The sequence below is a fragment of the Sinohyriopsis cumingii genome, chromosome 6 (genome assembly GCF_028554795.1).
Source record: "Sinohyriopsis cumingii isolate HCF-2022 chromosome 6, ASM2855479v2, whole genome shotgun sequence".
Classification (NCBI taxonomy): domain Eukaryota; kingdom Metazoa; phylum Mollusca; class Bivalvia; order Unionida; family Unionidae; genus Sinohyriopsis; species Sinohyriopsis cumingii.
The window spans coordinates 155,277,204-155,295,603 of record NC_142966.1 but is presented as its reverse complement, the minus strand read 5'-3'; the positions used below and the strand labels follow the sequence as shown (position 1 = coordinate 155,295,603).

General features: G+C 33.5%; 1 protein-coding gene across 1 annotated transcript; it reads right to left on the bottom strand.

The window, feature by feature from the left end:
* Nucleotides 1-5,288: 5,288 nt before the first annotated feature.
* On the bottom strand, nt 5,289-14,938 carry LOC149798322 (uncharacterized). Its single transcript, XM_089963463.1, has 3 exons — nt 14,771-14,938; nt 10,713-10,853; nt 5,289-8,567 (listed from the first exon to the last, which is right to left on the bottom strand). Exons 1-3 carry the CDS (start codon nt 14,823-14,825, stop codon nt 8,356-8,358), a joined length of 408 nt encoding a protein of 135 aa, XP_089819589.1. The 5' UTR covers nt 14,826-14,938; the 3' UTR covers nt 5,289-8,355.
* Nucleotides 14,939-18,400: the final 3,462 nt, after the last annotated feature.

The window sequence follows — 18,400 nt, the reverse complement described above, 5'->3', positions numbered from 1 at the left end:
CCAACTTGTTACTTGATTTATACAAATGAGCATCTGTTTGTTAAATTTCAAAAGCAGTTATTTTTTATAATATATAGCTGTAAATTTAAATGTGAATTAGCATACCATAAACTTGCATTATCATGACATTTTGCCTCACATAGCAATGTGTGTTTTGTGTGTGTATATATATATATATATATATATATATATATATATATATATATATATATATATATATAACGATTCCACTTACGATGACAAGAGTCCATGAAGGGACTGACCTGACACTCTGCTGCGCAATAAGAATTTCCAGGAATTTAAAATAAGATCCTTTCTTCCAGTTAACTGTCAAGTGTTGAAACCATCTGATATTCTTTGGCAATAACTAAACATTTCACATTAGCTGCTGTGATGAACACATTGGATGTCAGATTGGTACCATTTTCATTTAGGGCAAAGTAAACACCATTACAAGTGGTTTGGTGCTCCGCCCACTTCATAATGATCTTCCATTCAGTGGGAGTAGTGGCAAAATTTTCAAGACAGTTATTGTGGCAGTTATATTCAGTCTACAATTGGCACCATTTTTTTATTAAGACCAACTATCAGTGAAAAACGCCATGTTCATATAACTATTCGTTTGGTAGGAGTAAAGATAACAATATTTTCAAGATACAGATTTTCAGGAGAAGCAATAACAAAATTTTGACATCAGGAGAAGCAATAACAAGATTTTGACATCAGAAGCAATAACAAGATTTTTGAGACATTGGACATTAGATTAGCACCATTTTTTGGTGAGTGACAAGTCGACATCATCAGAAGCCATTTAGTGAAAACCTCATATTGATAACAACCATCCATTCAGGACAAATAGAGATAATGGCCACTGTGCAGAGGTCATTTTGGATGTCAGATCAGCATCATTTTCATTGAATGACTTTGTAAGAAATATTCTGGTGAAAACCCCACATCAATATGACTTTATGTTAGTTAGAGTTGAGATAACTAGATTCTTCAAATGGCTGCTATGATGACCATGTTGGATGTCAGATCAGTACTATTTTCATTTAGGACCAACTAGACATCATCAGAAGTCTCCTAGTCAAAACTCCATGTTGATATTCATTATGGATCAGGAGCAGTATCAAGATTTTCAAGATGCCTACCATGGCAGCTACATAGGACATCAGATTGGCATCATTTTCGTTTAGGTCCAACTAGACATCATCACAAGTCTTCTGGTGAAAACCCGATGTTCAGGAGAAGTACTAATAACAAGATTTTCAAGACTGCTGCTGTGACAGCCATATTGGATGTCAGATAGCAAAATTTTCATTTAGGATAAATTAATCTTAAGAAATCTTTTGGTGAAAACATGTTGATACATTAGAAGTAGCGATATGATTTTCAAGATGGCTGCCATAGTGGACATCAGATGGTCATGTATTACACATAGGACCAGCTAGATGTTATAAAGTCTTTTTGTGAAAATTCCATGTTGATATGGTTATCCATTTAGGAGAAATAGTGATAACAAGATTTTCAAGATGTGGTCAAATTGGACATCATACAGACACCATTTTCATTTAGGACCAACTAGTGAAAAGCCCATAATGATATGACCATCCATTCAGGAGGAGTAACTATAATAGGATTTTACAAATGGCTGTATTGGATGTCAGAGTAGCATAATTTCTCATTCAAATACGTTCCCCAATCACATTCTGTTAGTAATATTAGCCTGCTACATTGTGAATCCAGCCCTACAAAAAGATAAAAATCATCTTTTCCTATTTCAAAAGACAAAGGGCAATAACTCTTGCTCATTACCTTCCCTTGGCATCGCCAGGTGTCACTAGTTTTTTTAGCTTTGCTGCTGTACTGAGCACACATCATACAGTTTGTCCTCTGTCAATCCGGACATTTTTGTGTTCGTATGAGCCCATCCAATACTTGTTTGGGATTTATTGTACAGATTTAGTGCTGTACTGCAGGTTGTATGCTTAGTTAATAATTACACCATAATTCTATCAAAATAACATTAATTATGAATTAACTAAGCATAAATATTAAGCTGCACTTTAGAATTTCACTAATAAGAACTCCATAATGGATGAAGTAAGCTAACAGTCAAAGGCATGATAACTCCTAATGACCTCGTACAAGGTCAATGAGAGCATGGTGGGATGATGGTCTTAAAAGACAAAGAAAAAGTCCTGAAAGGTGACACAATCACTCAAAATTGGTAGAAATTGTAAAATAAAAATGCATGCAACCTGCAGTACAGCACTAAATCTGCACAATAAATCCAAAACAAATATTGGATGGGTTCATATGAACACAAAAATATGGTGGTGAATAAACACAACTGGCAGCAAGCAGTAAACTCCTTTGAACATACCAAAAGGACATCAAAGACAAAGGTTTTTGTTTTTATTACAAAGCAAGATGACCTCAGAAGCTGACTTTATTTTTTTTTATTTCTAAAAGGATATCAATACAAAGGTTATTTTATTGCAAAGCAAGCTGACCTCGGAAGCCAACGATGGAAAAGTGTGCAGATTTTTTTCTTTCAATATACAAAGACGGCTGAGATATGGAAGCTAATTTTGGTTCCTTTTCACCAGTATTCACGATAATTTTGAAAATAAATCTAAACAATGGAACAATTTTTAAAGTGACACAATATAGTACTTTATGCACAGACATCGATGACCCAGCGTTGCCCAGAAGATTTGGAGAAATTAAAATCTTGTGATAAATTCATGAAGCCCAGAAGAAAAGCAGATGATTTTGCCAACAATATGATCATTAACATGGATGAAATTTTAGTGTACTTTGATCACATTCCTGGATGGACTGACGATAAGGTGGGGGTCAAAAGTGAGAATTAGACTAGTACAGATTTGAAAAAAATCTTACTTTAGTCCTTGCAATTTCTGCTTCAGGTGATGTGATGCCTTTAACAATTTTTCATGGTATGAGAAAGCCAAAAAAATATTCATGCACTAAAAGAATGGATTGTACGTGTGCAGGAGAAGGGTTGTGTTGATGAGATGCTGCTGCAGTGGATTAAAGAGTTTTATCTCAAGTTTACAGTTCTATATTTATTAAAATAAACTTTCGGTTGGAGTATGTTTTCCAACATGTAACTTTCAAATGATTTAAAAGGTGTCTCACAACTTATGCCTTGAAAAAAATGTGTCTCAGAACATACAGTACAAAAAAAAAATATTTTAAAAATTAATTTATGGTGTCCCAACATATATGGTAAATATGGTAGAAATGACAAGAAGACTTCTAGGACATTCATGACAGCCACATTTAATAAACAAACTGGCACCATTTTCATTTAGGACCAACTAGGTATCAGATTAAGTCTCCTGGTGAAAACACGTTTATATAGCCATTCATTTGGAGAGGAGTAGAAATAACATATTTCAAGACAGAATTTTCAATTAGGAGTAGTAGCAATAACATTTTTAAGCACCATTTCCATTTAACACCAACTGGACACCATAATCAGTCCTCTGGTGAAAAACCCACTTTAATAAGACTCAACTTTCTGTTCAAGTAGATTGGGATAAAACAAAAAATTTTTTAAGATGGCTGCCATATTGGCAATACTGGACTTCAGTTCAGCACAATTTTTATTTCAGAACGAACTAAATATCATAGGAAGTCATTCAGTGTAAACCCTATGATAATATGGCCATCCATGTAGAAGAGTAGTGATAACACAGTTATGGTCCTTGTAATGGCAATATTGGACTTAAAATCGGCATAATTTTCATTTAGGACCATCTAGACTTCATTTTAAGTCTCTTAGTGAAACCCCATGTTGATATTACCACCCATTCAGGAGAAGTAGCAATAAGATGTTCAAGACGGTTGACAGTGGCCATATTGGAAGCCAGATCAGCACCATTTTCATTCAGGACCAACCTAACGTCATAAGTCTTTTAGTGAACATCCCATGTTAAGACCACCATCTATTCAAAAGTAGTGGTAACAAGAGTTTCTAGATGACCACTGTGACCAATATAGATACAAATTGATTAAATAAGCAGAACAGATTACTTTTTATGATTAATTTCTTTCTTTTTTGTCCATATTACACAACAATTATACATATTTTTTTGTAATTACTTAAGGATCGAGTGCATTATTATCACAGCTGAAAGCCGTTAAATGTCTACACCATCCTTACAACAAATTCCTCATATAGCAACCCATTTGCAACAGTCCTTAAAATAAAGTTACAGCTGGAGTTTATGTATATAGAGACAGGATGATTTGTTTCGGTGCTTTACAGCATGGCAATACAAGTAGGTTATTTAGTGCCAAGGCAATTAAAGTAAAGTGCCTTACCCATGGACACACAATGGCAGCTGATACATGCTGGTCCCATGGTAGGATTTAAACCCTATCAGTTGCGAGTCTGGTACGTTAACCAATGAGCAACCATGGCTCAGATACAGGATGAGATGCACAAAATCTGCTCAATCTTAATCATGTATGATAGATATACCTTCCGCATTCTCAAATAATCATGAGGCAGACTTCCTGAGTCTACTTTAAATGAAGTGTATGAGAGCTGGGTAACACAAAAATTCTGTACTACAGTATTTATGAACATAATGCCAAATCTTTCGCTATACTGCAATTATATTAGGAACATAATTTAATTTTCTAGGGTAGGGCCCTACACTTTTTATACTAGTATTTATCAAATTTCCATCTGTCAATATTTGCACAAAAAAATCTTGCTCTGATTTAAGGCAAAATAAAACCATATTATATTCATTATTTCCAACAATTATTCAGAGATAAAAAATAAAAATCTTAGCTCGAAAGATCACCATCCACCCATCCTAAATGGTCTTTACACCAGATGCATTTGCTATGTGTATGTTAATTGCTGTAATCTGAAAAGTAACTCAACTTGGATGATTAAGCTTTCACAATAGCTGACACCTCATAACGACATTGTGCTGGCATTGGAGAATTCATTGATAAAAATAGTAAGTGTTGAAATGGAAGCCTACAGTTTACTAGCTACACCAATAGGCAGGAAAACTTCAAGTGGGATGCTAACACTCAGGCAAGATACTGATCACAGATGGCCAATACACCTAGAACACACTTGAGAAATGGCAAAATATTTAAAGGACTTGAGAAAATCCATAAAATTCAGACAGAAAACAACTGCTCTCCTGAGCACATTGGGATGATTTGAAGTCTTACGGAGGAAAACATATTTACCACATCAACATATGCTAGTAAATAATTAAACAAAGACATTAATTTTGATTGTTTTAATTCTAAAGTTTTGCAAAAAGTTGGATTTGACCCAAATATCTTTTACATCACATTTAGCCACCATGTTGGCATACATGACACAAGTCAAATATGTGATTAAAACAAAAATATAATCTTATTTTTAAATTCCAAATTAAACTGCAAATAAATGGAATTACTTTGTTATAAATTTTTTAAAAATATCATTACATTTATTAGAAGATTTCTCCTGAATTTCTGTATATTCCTTACTGCTGGAAACTACTGAAGTACCAGTACAGTGAAAAAGTACCATGGTACATACATTTGGAATGAAATACCATGGTAACCAGTATACACGTAATAGTGTGCATGTCTAATATGTATGTACATACATGCGCACATGAAACATGAACACCAAACACAAAGAAATAACCAAGAAAATAAACTCGAGTGATATAATTTAATCTAATTATGCGCAAATGTTAGTCTAAAATTAAATTCTGTAAGATAACATGCTGCAACAGAGTAGCTTTTAGGTTATGTACAATGTATAAAATATTCATATAAAATACGTAAAATGAATCTCCGTCCCTTTAATATTGGGGAGTAGTATATATTTAACTTTGCATTTTTACGACAAGCATCTAACATGACTTACAGAGAAAAGAAACATGGAGGATAGATTCCTTAAAGTGGTTAATCTTGTTTTAATGACGTTTTATCATCTTGACAATCAAGCAAAACCTTCCCTCCATGAGACAAGAAAGATACAGAATGTTTTTAAATTTGTGACCACAATTCTGAAATTTTTCATTATATTTAAAAGCCCAATCCAATATGCGTTGTGTATTTAAGAGATTTTGGTCAAGTCAAACAAAATTTATTACTGGTCATTTTAAGTTGGTTTGCCAAATAATAATATTAATAGTCAATTAAGACATTACTAATGAATTATAATTAAGAACAACCTTAAGCATCGTTTTTTGTAGTTGGCTTAAAATTAAAATTACATAAATATGTCAGGCTAAGTACAACAATATAACAATGTTAGTTTTGTAAAAAGAGACGTTGGAGATGTAAATATTGAAAACGGTTATTAATAGACCGCATTTTCTGATTTGATGATGTCATTATCTTACAAGACATGTTATGCAGTGTACAAATATACTATAGTGTAAAATCATTTTTTATTGACAAATAATGTTGTGAAGTATATATGGATTCTTTAAAAACATTTATTCCAACAAATAATATGGAGTCCACATCGCTAATTCTTATTCTTTAAAACTGTCACCTTGGTAAAGCTAGTATTTTGTTTCAGTTTAAAAGGACATTTAGTAAATTCACAACCTGTGATTGACTACGTATCTATGTAAATATTTATACAAGAACAAGAAAATCCTTTATTAGATGAGTAAAGCTGCAATGTTTGTACTTGTCAGTGGCTTAGTTTAGTAACTGTTAACATTTACAAAAGGTAAACAAACATTTGGGATACTCTAAGACATGCAGGTACTACTTGTTCTAATTAAATATATTTTTAATCACTACATAAGACTGTTTCTGTTGGATGATTTACATATAAAAAATGTGGCATAATTAGAAAAAAGTGAATAGGTTGTACCACAAATCATACAAGATTACTCTTCCTGATGAGGTAGTGTTGTTGTTATCTTCCTAAATATTTTATGCAGTTCTTTATTTTACAACTTTTAATTTGGTCCATATAGCCGTTACTGTGCCGAGTTGGCATTAAATGCTAATATACACATATACATACTTGTCTTGCTGACCAAAAACTATATATTTACTGATGAAAAATGTTTATTAAGACAACCTTTCTGGAGGACTGCTACAACAAAACAAAAGTATGACCCAGGGAAGGCACTTTTAATGTGGGGTACTCATCCATAGATGCAATTCAGAATTGTCTTGCCATTTTAACATGAACTCTGTGAAATCAAAGTACCACGACATATTTTTTTTTAAAACTGCCTTCCCTGGGTACCATGTATGTTTAAATGTAACAGCCCTGAGTAACATATTAAAGAAAAACAAAAATTAAGTTTACTAGTCACTGCAGTATATTACCATCATTGTAGAGCCAATACAAGCATCATCAAAGTAATTCATGATCCAGCATTTCAAAATCCAGAGCTATTCAACAAGAGCCCTCTACTGATGACAAAGATCTAAAATTTATTGGTTATTCAATCTAAACAATACAGAATCTCTTAAAGAAGAAAAAGCATTCATCAACATTTTGCTATTCTTCTGATGCTGTTGTAGGGAAAATATGTGAGAACTATGATCAACTTGACTCTAAGTAAAAATGATGAATGGAAACCACTAACATGACTAAAACTAGCACGAGTCAGCATTTTTTCATCCCCTACCATCTATACACAAACAAGGAACCATTAACATAAGTTATAATATTTATCACAAACAAAAAAATGTTGTAGCCTCTTGTGGTTTTGTTTTTAAAAATATAGTTATTTCTGATAAAACAACTGCTTACAGACATATTCAAATGTTTTATTCCATAAAGTTCAGTTAATTCTGTCATATAACAAAATAAAAATAGAACATTTTCCAGATAGATACTTACAATATCGACATTTTTTATATTATTGTTTTGAAAAGATTCATGAACAAAACTGATGATTATTGGCTTTGAATTATTACATACCCATATTTTTAATGTTTAAGTAAAACAATATATTGAAATACAAAAGAAATCCAAAATTTGACGAAATTCTCAATTACAGTGAATTAACCAATTTTTATGGGTATCATTTTCTGTGGTTAAAAAAAAAGACATTATCATGAATACTTAATTTCACAGAATGTAGGAGAGGGTTCATATCACTACTACAGAAATATCAATATTTGTTTGATCCTTAAATTCATGGTTTGTGGTAACAACAAAATCCATGAAAAAGGTGAAAATAATCTGCCTTCAGATTTAAATACATTTTTATAACAGTCTGTGCATAATATGTTTAATATATAATCAATATGTACACAATACATATGTACATTGTGCATAATAGTGCTATAAAATACAAATCTCCTTGAATGGCCTCATGCAATAAAGAAAACAATGGTAAACAATATCAGGGTGATGCACATGATGGACACTTTGTATTCTGCGGCATGGTTACAATAATCTGTACTGCATGTGCATGAATTAACAGTGATGCCGTTGTAGCTCTCATCAAAACATCTTTCTTTCTGATTTACGTCTTCATAACACTGACGATATACTTCCACCTGCTCAACACCATCCTGAACAACTGGAGAAAAAAAAAAATAAAACCTGAATACATGTTATCTGAAACTATTAACTGCAAATCAATGCAATGTTAAGGAATTGGGGGGAGGTGTTGAATGTCAGGAAAAAAAAGAATTTAGTTGATAAATACATTCTACACTGGTAGAAATAGCCAATTAAAATCTTTGAACATCAATCTGATCACTTTGAATTAATTTATTTTCAAAAGTACAAATTTCTGTGGTTTGGAAATTTATGAAATTTTCATCTGAACTTAAATTTATTCATTTGGGCAAGGGTCCTATTATTTCCATGTGTGGGTCATTGTTCATTGGGTATTTCAATTTATGATCTGATGCATTAAATCCACAAAATATTGGTACTCAATGAAAAAGTGTATTTAAAATGCATTTACTGCTGGTGGGACATAATAAATTTTAATACATTTGTGCAAGGTTTGCCCAAAAAGTACTCTGAATAAGCAAACTAATATTTAAAATGTATCTGAAACATTTGAGAAATTACTTTTGGTGATTCCCTTGTAAAGTCTTTTCAACTACTATTTCAAGTGAGATAACCATTAATGGGTCTAATGGTTTACTTACATTTGAGCTGCCTCTTTTGAGACATAAATCTGAGCTGAAGAGCTTGCAAATCCATAATTTGTTATTAATTTTAATAGGATCATATAGTTCAATACTTTGTCATTAATTTTAACAGGATCATAGTTTCTAATGCTACTGTTAGTAGCCATACAAACTTTAAAAGCAAATGAGCAAGATGAGCAGCAATTCCTCAAACATTATTATATAAAAAGTGTGTGACTTGGATTTTTAACATAGCTTTAACAATTTTTCAGCCATATTGCTATGATGTCTGCAATGTGGCAGTTTATAGTGATGTTTAGCACTGAGGCATCATGCTGCAGACATGTAGCATGATATCCCATCCAGTCACATTATCCTCATGTCAGGCTGACCAGTCCTAACACTAACCTCTTAAAGCTGAGTGCCTAGCAAGGCAGCTGTTAGTACCATTTCTATAAATCTTTGGTATGACTCGGCAGGGGTTCAAACCCATGACCTCCTTCATCTTAGGTAGACGATCTAACCACTAGGCCACCGGAGTAGTCTAGATAAAAAGTTACCCCCACCCCAAAGTCTTTATGACATATTTTACTGTAAGCAAAAATATGGAACAGACTTGTAATCAAGCTCTACCCATGTGTATCAAAATCTTTTGCATGGATGCCCAGGGCAACCAAAACATAATGCTGGGCAACCATTTTCCCAATGTAAAAAATAATTTTTAAAAATGATAATGCAAAAAGTCACAATGTAATATTACATATTTTAAAGTGATAAGCATCTGATCAAAAATTATCCCTCTGTAGCTGAGTGTTTATTATTGCTATGAAGTCACACTAATCATCATATGTCAGTTACTCATTATCTTATCAAATATAGTCCATACTACAATGTTTGTTTTTTGTCATCACACCAAAATATTACAATACTTCAATAGTTGGCCTGCCACAATGAATGCATATGATCCGTATTGTGCTTTATCATTGGTCTATATAACAGTGGCTTCTGTTGGCAAATTTTAGTTAAAGTAATATGATAGGTTTGAGAAATTAAACCTATCACAATTGTTGTTGCATACTATACTTGCTTGTGGGGTAATGTTGGAACAAAAATCCCATGTAGAAAGCATGGAGTTGACAGTTTACACACAATATTGAATTTAATGAACCATAATAATGTACACTTAAACATAAGACATGGAAAAATTTCTGGCCCGGGGATGACAACTACAAAAATGCAGATGGACAACAAGACACTGTCAAGGAAAAGAAACGGTGCATCACATTTTATTTGCCAATCTCAAATGGATTACAAAATGCTTACACTTGTGTGACAATTTCCATTAGCAGGTCAGATGGAGAGCTACATGTAGAGTGAGCATTTAGGGCAAAAAATATGCATGTATACATGTATAGATGGCAAAAGTTGTTGAATAATTTTTATTACAACAATCATGGCTTGGTTGATGGGATCTGGCAAACTGCATGAATTAGATTAAAGTAAACATCTAATGGCAAGACTATTACAAAGTGGGAAATATGATTGATGAAATTCTGGAATTCAAGCTTAAGTAAACTAACCTCTCCTGCCTCTTCGTTTGATGCAGATTCCCTGACAGTCTATGGCATCCCGATTGTTCATTCTGAAGTAATCACCACATCTCTTACTGTCCTCCGAGTCTCCCAATGTATCACAGACATAACATTTGATCAGGGCTTCAACTGCAGCAATAATAAAAATAATACATTACTGTACTCTAAGGTCTCTCAATGTAACACAGGCATAGTATTTGATCTGGGCCTCAACTGCAATAATAATAATACTACTAATACTAATCTATTTCTCTCCCATAAAGTTCCAATGTATCAGAGTAATAACATTTGATCAGGGCCTCATCTGCAATAATAATAATAATAATAATAATCATCATCATCATGGTCTGTCACGTTATAAGTACAGAATAATAGCCAGATTGCAACATGTATATGCTAGACCCTAAGACTAATTATTCGCTTCATAAATGTTGAGAGTGTGCGCCGACATAAAAAAGACTGGAGGAAGCCAGTTGTGTATAACATGGCCATAGGAACTTGTTACTGGCGCCTTATTTGTCGGCATGCGATTCACAGGTAAGTGGCAGGAATTGCCGTGTTGACTCAAAAGAACATCAAGTGAAGGTCGTAACTCCACCCTTGACAGACTGCTGGGGAGGGGGCAATGACTGCTAATTATGTAGATCATGGGTGAATCAACATCCACTCGTAATTGAGCAAGGCATAGCCACCATTGGAATCACAACTTTAAATCTAGTGTTTTGAAACTAAACATCAGTAGTCACTAAACCATCTTGCGGGAATTGCATAAGGAAGTTCTAAGCTACTCTGACATCATTCGAGATTGGCGGGAAACATTGTTATTCTGGGAATTACAAAGAAACTTCGGAAAGGTCAGTGACTTAATTGCTCGATTGTTGCAATCTATTACGGCAAGGTAATTGTACTTTAATTATGTGCAGTATGTATAATTCATTACTAGAATTGGTAGTACGTAGAATTACCATTTGTAGGATTTGATTCATTTGTAGTGTTTGATCTACATACATATTTTGAGATATGAGCAATGTTTATGTAAAGAATTAATATTGTAATTCTCTGTTTGGTTAATTCGTAGTAACCTCATGCATTTATTCACGTGATATTCTAGATTTGCAAATGCTGAATTGAATTATAACTTTGTATAATGGTTGCAGTGTGAAATATTAGTTAATATGAGTATTTGACTATTTGTGTATACTTTGTAGGAGTATAATGTGTAAGGATCTATCAGCGCATGGATATGTGGATATCTGTATACGTCTGATTACGTGATATTGTTCTGTATAATAAGACTGAGAATCTATACATACCGATCTAATGAAATCTATTGATATATGCATGATAAGCAGATGATACTGTGTAGACCATACCAGAAAGTAGCACGTGATTCAGAGTTTACAGAAAGTTCCTTAAATATGCATAAATCTAGATGAAGTATTAAACAATACATTCTTAATTCATAATCAAAGTTTCTAATATCACAAGTAATCATGAGAAAAACAATCTGCAAAAAAGTATTGCAGATCAAGACTCTTTAGGAGATAATAATATTTCTGACATGAAATAATAATATTCCCCATTTTTCATATTGTCTTCGATACATTTCCCATAGTGATATATCTTGCTGCTTAAGGTAGCATAGGAAGAAATAATTTTTCTTTAGATGCAATTTTCAAACAATAAAGTACTATTATATATTCAGTGTTACTGTTAATTTTATCATGCAGCATAATACTATATAGTTGAAACTTTTTTGGGTAGTGTATTCCTTCATTTCTATTGAAACATTGGTAGATATACCATGTATTCAAAAGTTAAGTAAATACTAGGTCTAGTATTTTTTTGAAGACACCTTCCTTTATAATGAAATTAATACATGTATTGTTTAATACTTCATCTAGATTTATGCATATTTAAGGAACTTTCATAAATTTTATTATTAAAAAAGCATGGCAACTACCCCCATTGAAGAGCATTCATCGACCAAAATTTAATTAAACTGGTTATCTGGTACTAATCAATTATGTATCCCTCAGTCACCAACACAAGTTTATGAGATAAAATCATTATGCTTGCACTTGCATCATTTCACCTGTCTAGTGCAATGGGCTGATGCATCACATGCATGTGACCTACTATTAGGGCAGTTCATTTGCCAGTTTATTTGCAGTTAAAAACCATTGCTAAAGCCAAGGTGTAATCTGCAATGACATAGCCCGCATCTACAAAGCTTTTAGTAGTCTCTAGTAGCCATTGTAAACATTAACAAGTGTAGAAAAATTCTGAAAATCCATGGTTGCTCCTGGGCAATCAGTTTTGAAAACTAGTTGCCCAGTTAATTTGTGCAGTTGCCCCTACAATAAATAAAGTATAATCCCTAATTCCCCACCCCCCATCTTATGAGGAAAAGAAAACTTAAAAGTTGCAGCATAAGGTCTGTGCTTTTCAATACCAATCTGTTTCAGATCCACAATTACAACAAAATGCTGCAGCAGTCTCAGTTGATCACACTGTAATAATTTTATCATCAGTCAAACTTCCTGAAAAACAAATCTACTTAACTAGTGGATACTTTTTCTCTCCTACTGTAGTTTTATTTGTTCCACTGCAAATCGTAGCCTCAACCAAGATGAAGCTACGACATCATAGCTACTCCACCTCCATACCTGGACTTGTTCTAGGTAAGATTTTCCTTGCAAAAGGAATTTGAACAATTTTTTGTTTCAAAGAAAACACTGTAATACCTTCCAAATTTTAAATAAGACAAATGTTTAAAAAGCATTCTAGTCATGCAAAGCAAAGGGCATGGTGATCAGGACTAGTCCATGAATGTAAGACATAGCACATGCTGGTTTTGTTTAAGTGCTATGTCTTACTATCCAAATAATGGTCTTGTATAGCGTGTTCTGATGTCGATGACATTGGAATGAGTAGTCAAAGTTTCAGGAATATCTCACACATTTGGCAGCATATACTGATACTCTTCCTCTAATTTATGTGCAATTAATGCACTTACTGTGCTGTCTTTATCCTGTTGGAATGAAAATAGGACACTAGCAAATGGATGCATTTTCATGTTCCACTGACATACATTTGAATTTCTTGCAATGTGATGGTTGTCAAGGTATGCCAAAGTATGTTTAAGTAGGTTCATGTGGTGGATATGTTTCTTGAATGAAACAAAGTGTTACTTTACAGTTCCAATCGGCATAATATATTTGTATTCGTTTCGTTAAAGAATAATATTTCAACTTAAACCGATTTTGGCATTCCTGGCTTTCATCGCTTTCCAGTCAATTGAAATGTAGGCCAACGAAACTTTAAAACAGGTTCATTTCTTTTTTTGTGAGAAATTGAATTTATTAGAGAAAAGACATCAGAGTAAGTAAAGTCTGACTAAAACATTATAACATTATAACCCAACTTTGTAGAAAAGCGCTGTTATTTTAGTTGTCAGTTATGTGAAATATTCCTGAAAATTTGACTTTTGTTATGATGTTAGTCGACGTCAAAACACACTGCACAGCGCTGTTAGTTAGGTAGTAAGTCCCTGACACCCAAAACATAAATATCAGTGTCAAGGTCTTACCAGTTGGACTAGTCTTGCACCTGATCAAATGGAGCAGCCTGAAATGGTCTTACGATTGAATAAAATTCACTAACACTTAACTGACAGCCTGTCTGGAATTATGTTTCTCAAAAATCTTGTAAAGGATGAGAATGACACCAACAGATGACAGGTCTATGAGAATAACGTGAACAGATGACACGTCTATGTTTGTAGTCTGCCAGCTACAAGTACAACCAATAGGCCAACATATATAAAACGACACCATCCTACCACTGACAGACCATCTAAAGATGAAAAGACTATTAAGTTGATATATGTATCGTTTCACCTCTAGAAAACCATTTTATACAAAAAGTTATATGTTACTGTTGGTGATGCACGCACTTCACCGTGGGAGAACACAGCCTGAATGCAAAATAGAAAACAAAAGCAAAACTACAACGTTATTATCAGGCAGCTGAATATCCCTTACCATTAGGAATGAGGAGACATAGTGATAAAAGACATGTCCACACAATAAACTTCATGGTTTGAGCAAAATTCACAGCTTAAACTGTTGATATTTAGGAATATATATTACATTTTATAATACCAAGGAAGTGACTTTGTGGCGATAAATCAGACTGGTATACTTTTGATTTTGAGGTCCCATTGTACAAACCAAAGACAGGACAAAGACGGACAAAGACACTAAAAGACATGGGGAAAAGTCGGCACATAAACATTTAAACTGACAATAGTGGAACATATTTGCTTTTGATGCAAAATTTAAAAAAATAAATATATTAAAAACTAGAATATTTTATCTCATTTAAAACAGAAGCAAAAGGTTCCTCGTGAGTGTATATTTTATATGTATATATTGTACCTATTAGAAAACAAGAGAAGTGCGCAGAAACATAATACTGGGAAATATTTACTGTTGATAAAACCTTTTTATAAATAAATACCTAAAAATTAGAAATGTTTGCTTGTCTATGTGTTAATCATTATTTTCTTTAGATAATTAAATATTCACATACTGAAGTTACATCTACACTGCCTTTTACGAACAGACCATGCAATATCCTCGTGCAACTTTATAAAAAAAAATATTTAATTGCCGTAAGTGTTGAGAGAATGAATAAGTAAGCAAAGACGGCCAAAGATGGTAGTGCTGGCGTCTGCGTCCATTATTTGTTTACAATAGAAAGTGGTTCCTTTATGCACGTGAATGCCATATGTGTATTGGCGCGCGGGTTCAGTATCGGGTAATATTGCACGATTCTGACAATGCAAAGTTAACGGGGGAAAAATGAGCATATATATATATATATATATATATATATATATATATATATATATATATATATATATATATATTGACAAATGGAGGTTGGATTTTCTTCAACCTAATAATTACTTCTACTCTTTATTTTTCTTCTTCGTGTAAATTTAAAATATTTTATTTAATTACGGTCAATGTTGGATGAAGAAACAAACAAGTCAAATGCAGGGAAAATACCTACAATATTGGAAAATATTTGTTGTTGATACAAATTTATATGAATAAATATATAGGAATTAGATAATATTTGCTTTATCTAAATGTTGATAGTTGTTTTTTAATTTATATTTAATTCAATTAAAATAGCAGCAGTACAAGGACAGAGACGGTTTTAAAGTTACGATACTGGAAAATAGTTACTGTTGATATATAAGTCACCGTATATGGCAGTGAAGTACTACCGTAATCCGATTAACACACGTCAACGCGTATTATAATCACAAGTACATGTAGCTGGGGAGTAGTGTATGGGGGTTGAATAGGGACAATGGGAAATACCATTAAAATGTGAAATGTGGCTGTATAGTGACAACATTTATAGGGACAATGGGAATTTAACATGGGTCTATAGAGGTACAAACAACATTGGGCCTGTATAGGGATAATAGGATTGGAATCGGTGAGGTGACGTCCAAAGTACTAGCTATTGGCAACCATGTAGCAAGGAGCTGACCACAATCGGGCCAAACAGCAAACAGTGATATGGGTAGCGGGTAATTTCAGCTATTTCAGCGGGTAGCGGGTAAGTTCTGCTAGTTCAGCGAGTGGCGGGTTGCGGATAGCGGGAGGAGGGTATGTTCAGCTAGTTCATAAATTATGCCAATAAAACAATGCTTGGCGGGGGAGGGACTGGCGGGATGTAGATATAGACATATAAAAAACCTAATGTATAAAATCGACTAACAAACTTCTTTTAGGCTGTCCCTATACAGCCCCAGGGGTTATTTTAATAGTAAGTCCCATTGTTCCTATAAATCGTGTCCCTCTATAGACACATGGCATATTTAAATGGTAAGTCCCATTGTCCCTATACACACCCCATACGCTACTCCGGTAGATACGAGGTACCTTTATTTCGTTTAACATTGCGGCAGTATAATGACAGTTTCAAAATGTTGATTATGCGATATTTAAGTTTATTAATCCGTGATTAGGGTTTTCCCCTTTATTGCATTCCGATTTGTGTTTTTATTAAATAAAGTCATATGTAAAATGTATTAGAGCAGCATATACTTGTTGAAAATGACTTTTTATACTTAATGATTATTCATACTTATACATGAATATTTTAACAAATATGGTTATATAAAGACATAAACTTCATTTGAGGTAGTGAATACGTTTTGGTTCTACTGGGATCTATATTACATGTTATACTAGATCTATATTCCACGTTATACTGGATCTATATTCCACGTTATACTGGCGTAACTCGAAGAAAAAAATCATCTCGTAGGAACTATACTACTCACTATACTCCTTTCTGATTTCATCTAAAAACTCTTTTGTCATCTGTTCACCTTTTATCCCATGTCATTGTTTTGCATTATATTAATGAATTTCCTGTTAAAATGTGTGGCTACAGCTGAAATATATGCAAGTTGTAGTAAATGAGTGAGCGTTGTTCATATATTTTTATTCAAATTTACCAGTAACTTATATGTGCCACTGGATACGGATTTTATGTATTTGAATTATAATTGTATTTCTCCCATACTATAGCTCGGCATTGGTAGAGTTTCTTGACTGAGAGTCTAAACGCTATTAATTATAAGCTGTAAACTAAAGATGACAATGGGTATTCTGGTAACCGTCCTTTCACAATTACCTGGGTAATAAAATGAGCCATAGGGTACCCGTTTAAGTAATGTAAGAAAAAGTTCAGATCGACAAGCAAGTACCTGCTGGCCTGTAAGTCAATACTTTTTGACCAGGAAGTCGGCATATAAAAAAGTACAAAAAATTGATCTGTAAAAAAATTACTTATGGTTTTGGGGAAGAGATTACCTTCATCAGTAATTGCATATAGTTAGGCGGCATTTCTTTTGATCTTTGTCGTTGCCACTTGTTGCCAATTGAATTGCTCTGACACTTCTGTCGGCGAGATTAAAAAACGTGTCACTGGTTGGGAAAATTAAACGATTAAGCGCCTTTCATTTCATATCATTAGTTAATGATTACACAGTACCATATCCAAAGAGAATAGAGAAACAATTTAAAATCAATTACTTTTTAAAAGTAAAAACGGGTAAAATGTCAAAAGTGTGGGCATACACTAAGCGACTGAATGAAAATAGTGCACAATGCAGTCTATGTGAAATTATGTTGCCCGCTAAAGAGCCCATAACATAGACGTGGACAACAGTAGTAGCAAGGGCAACATCTCACCAAGCATTGCATCCTTTTTTGCCTCTAAAGCCAGAGTTATGAAAACCAAGAGAAATGGAAATTGACCAGAAAACGCTGCATTTATAACACAGGATTGTAGGTCAATCAGCATATTGGAAGGTGAGGGATTTCGCAGTTTGATCAGTTTTTTTAGCCTGATTATGAAATTAAATGCCAAACAACATCTACATCATTGATGAACTTTGTGTGCAAGGGTTTACGAAATTAAAACTTCAGCTGGGGAACGCAGAGTATGTTGCATTCACGACGAATAGGTGGACATTGATACAGAATATATTACAGATAAGGGAAATGCTTGAGCGACACGCTAGTGAAATCATCAGTCATCGCTTGGAAGATGCTGATAATGAATAGCAAATACCATTT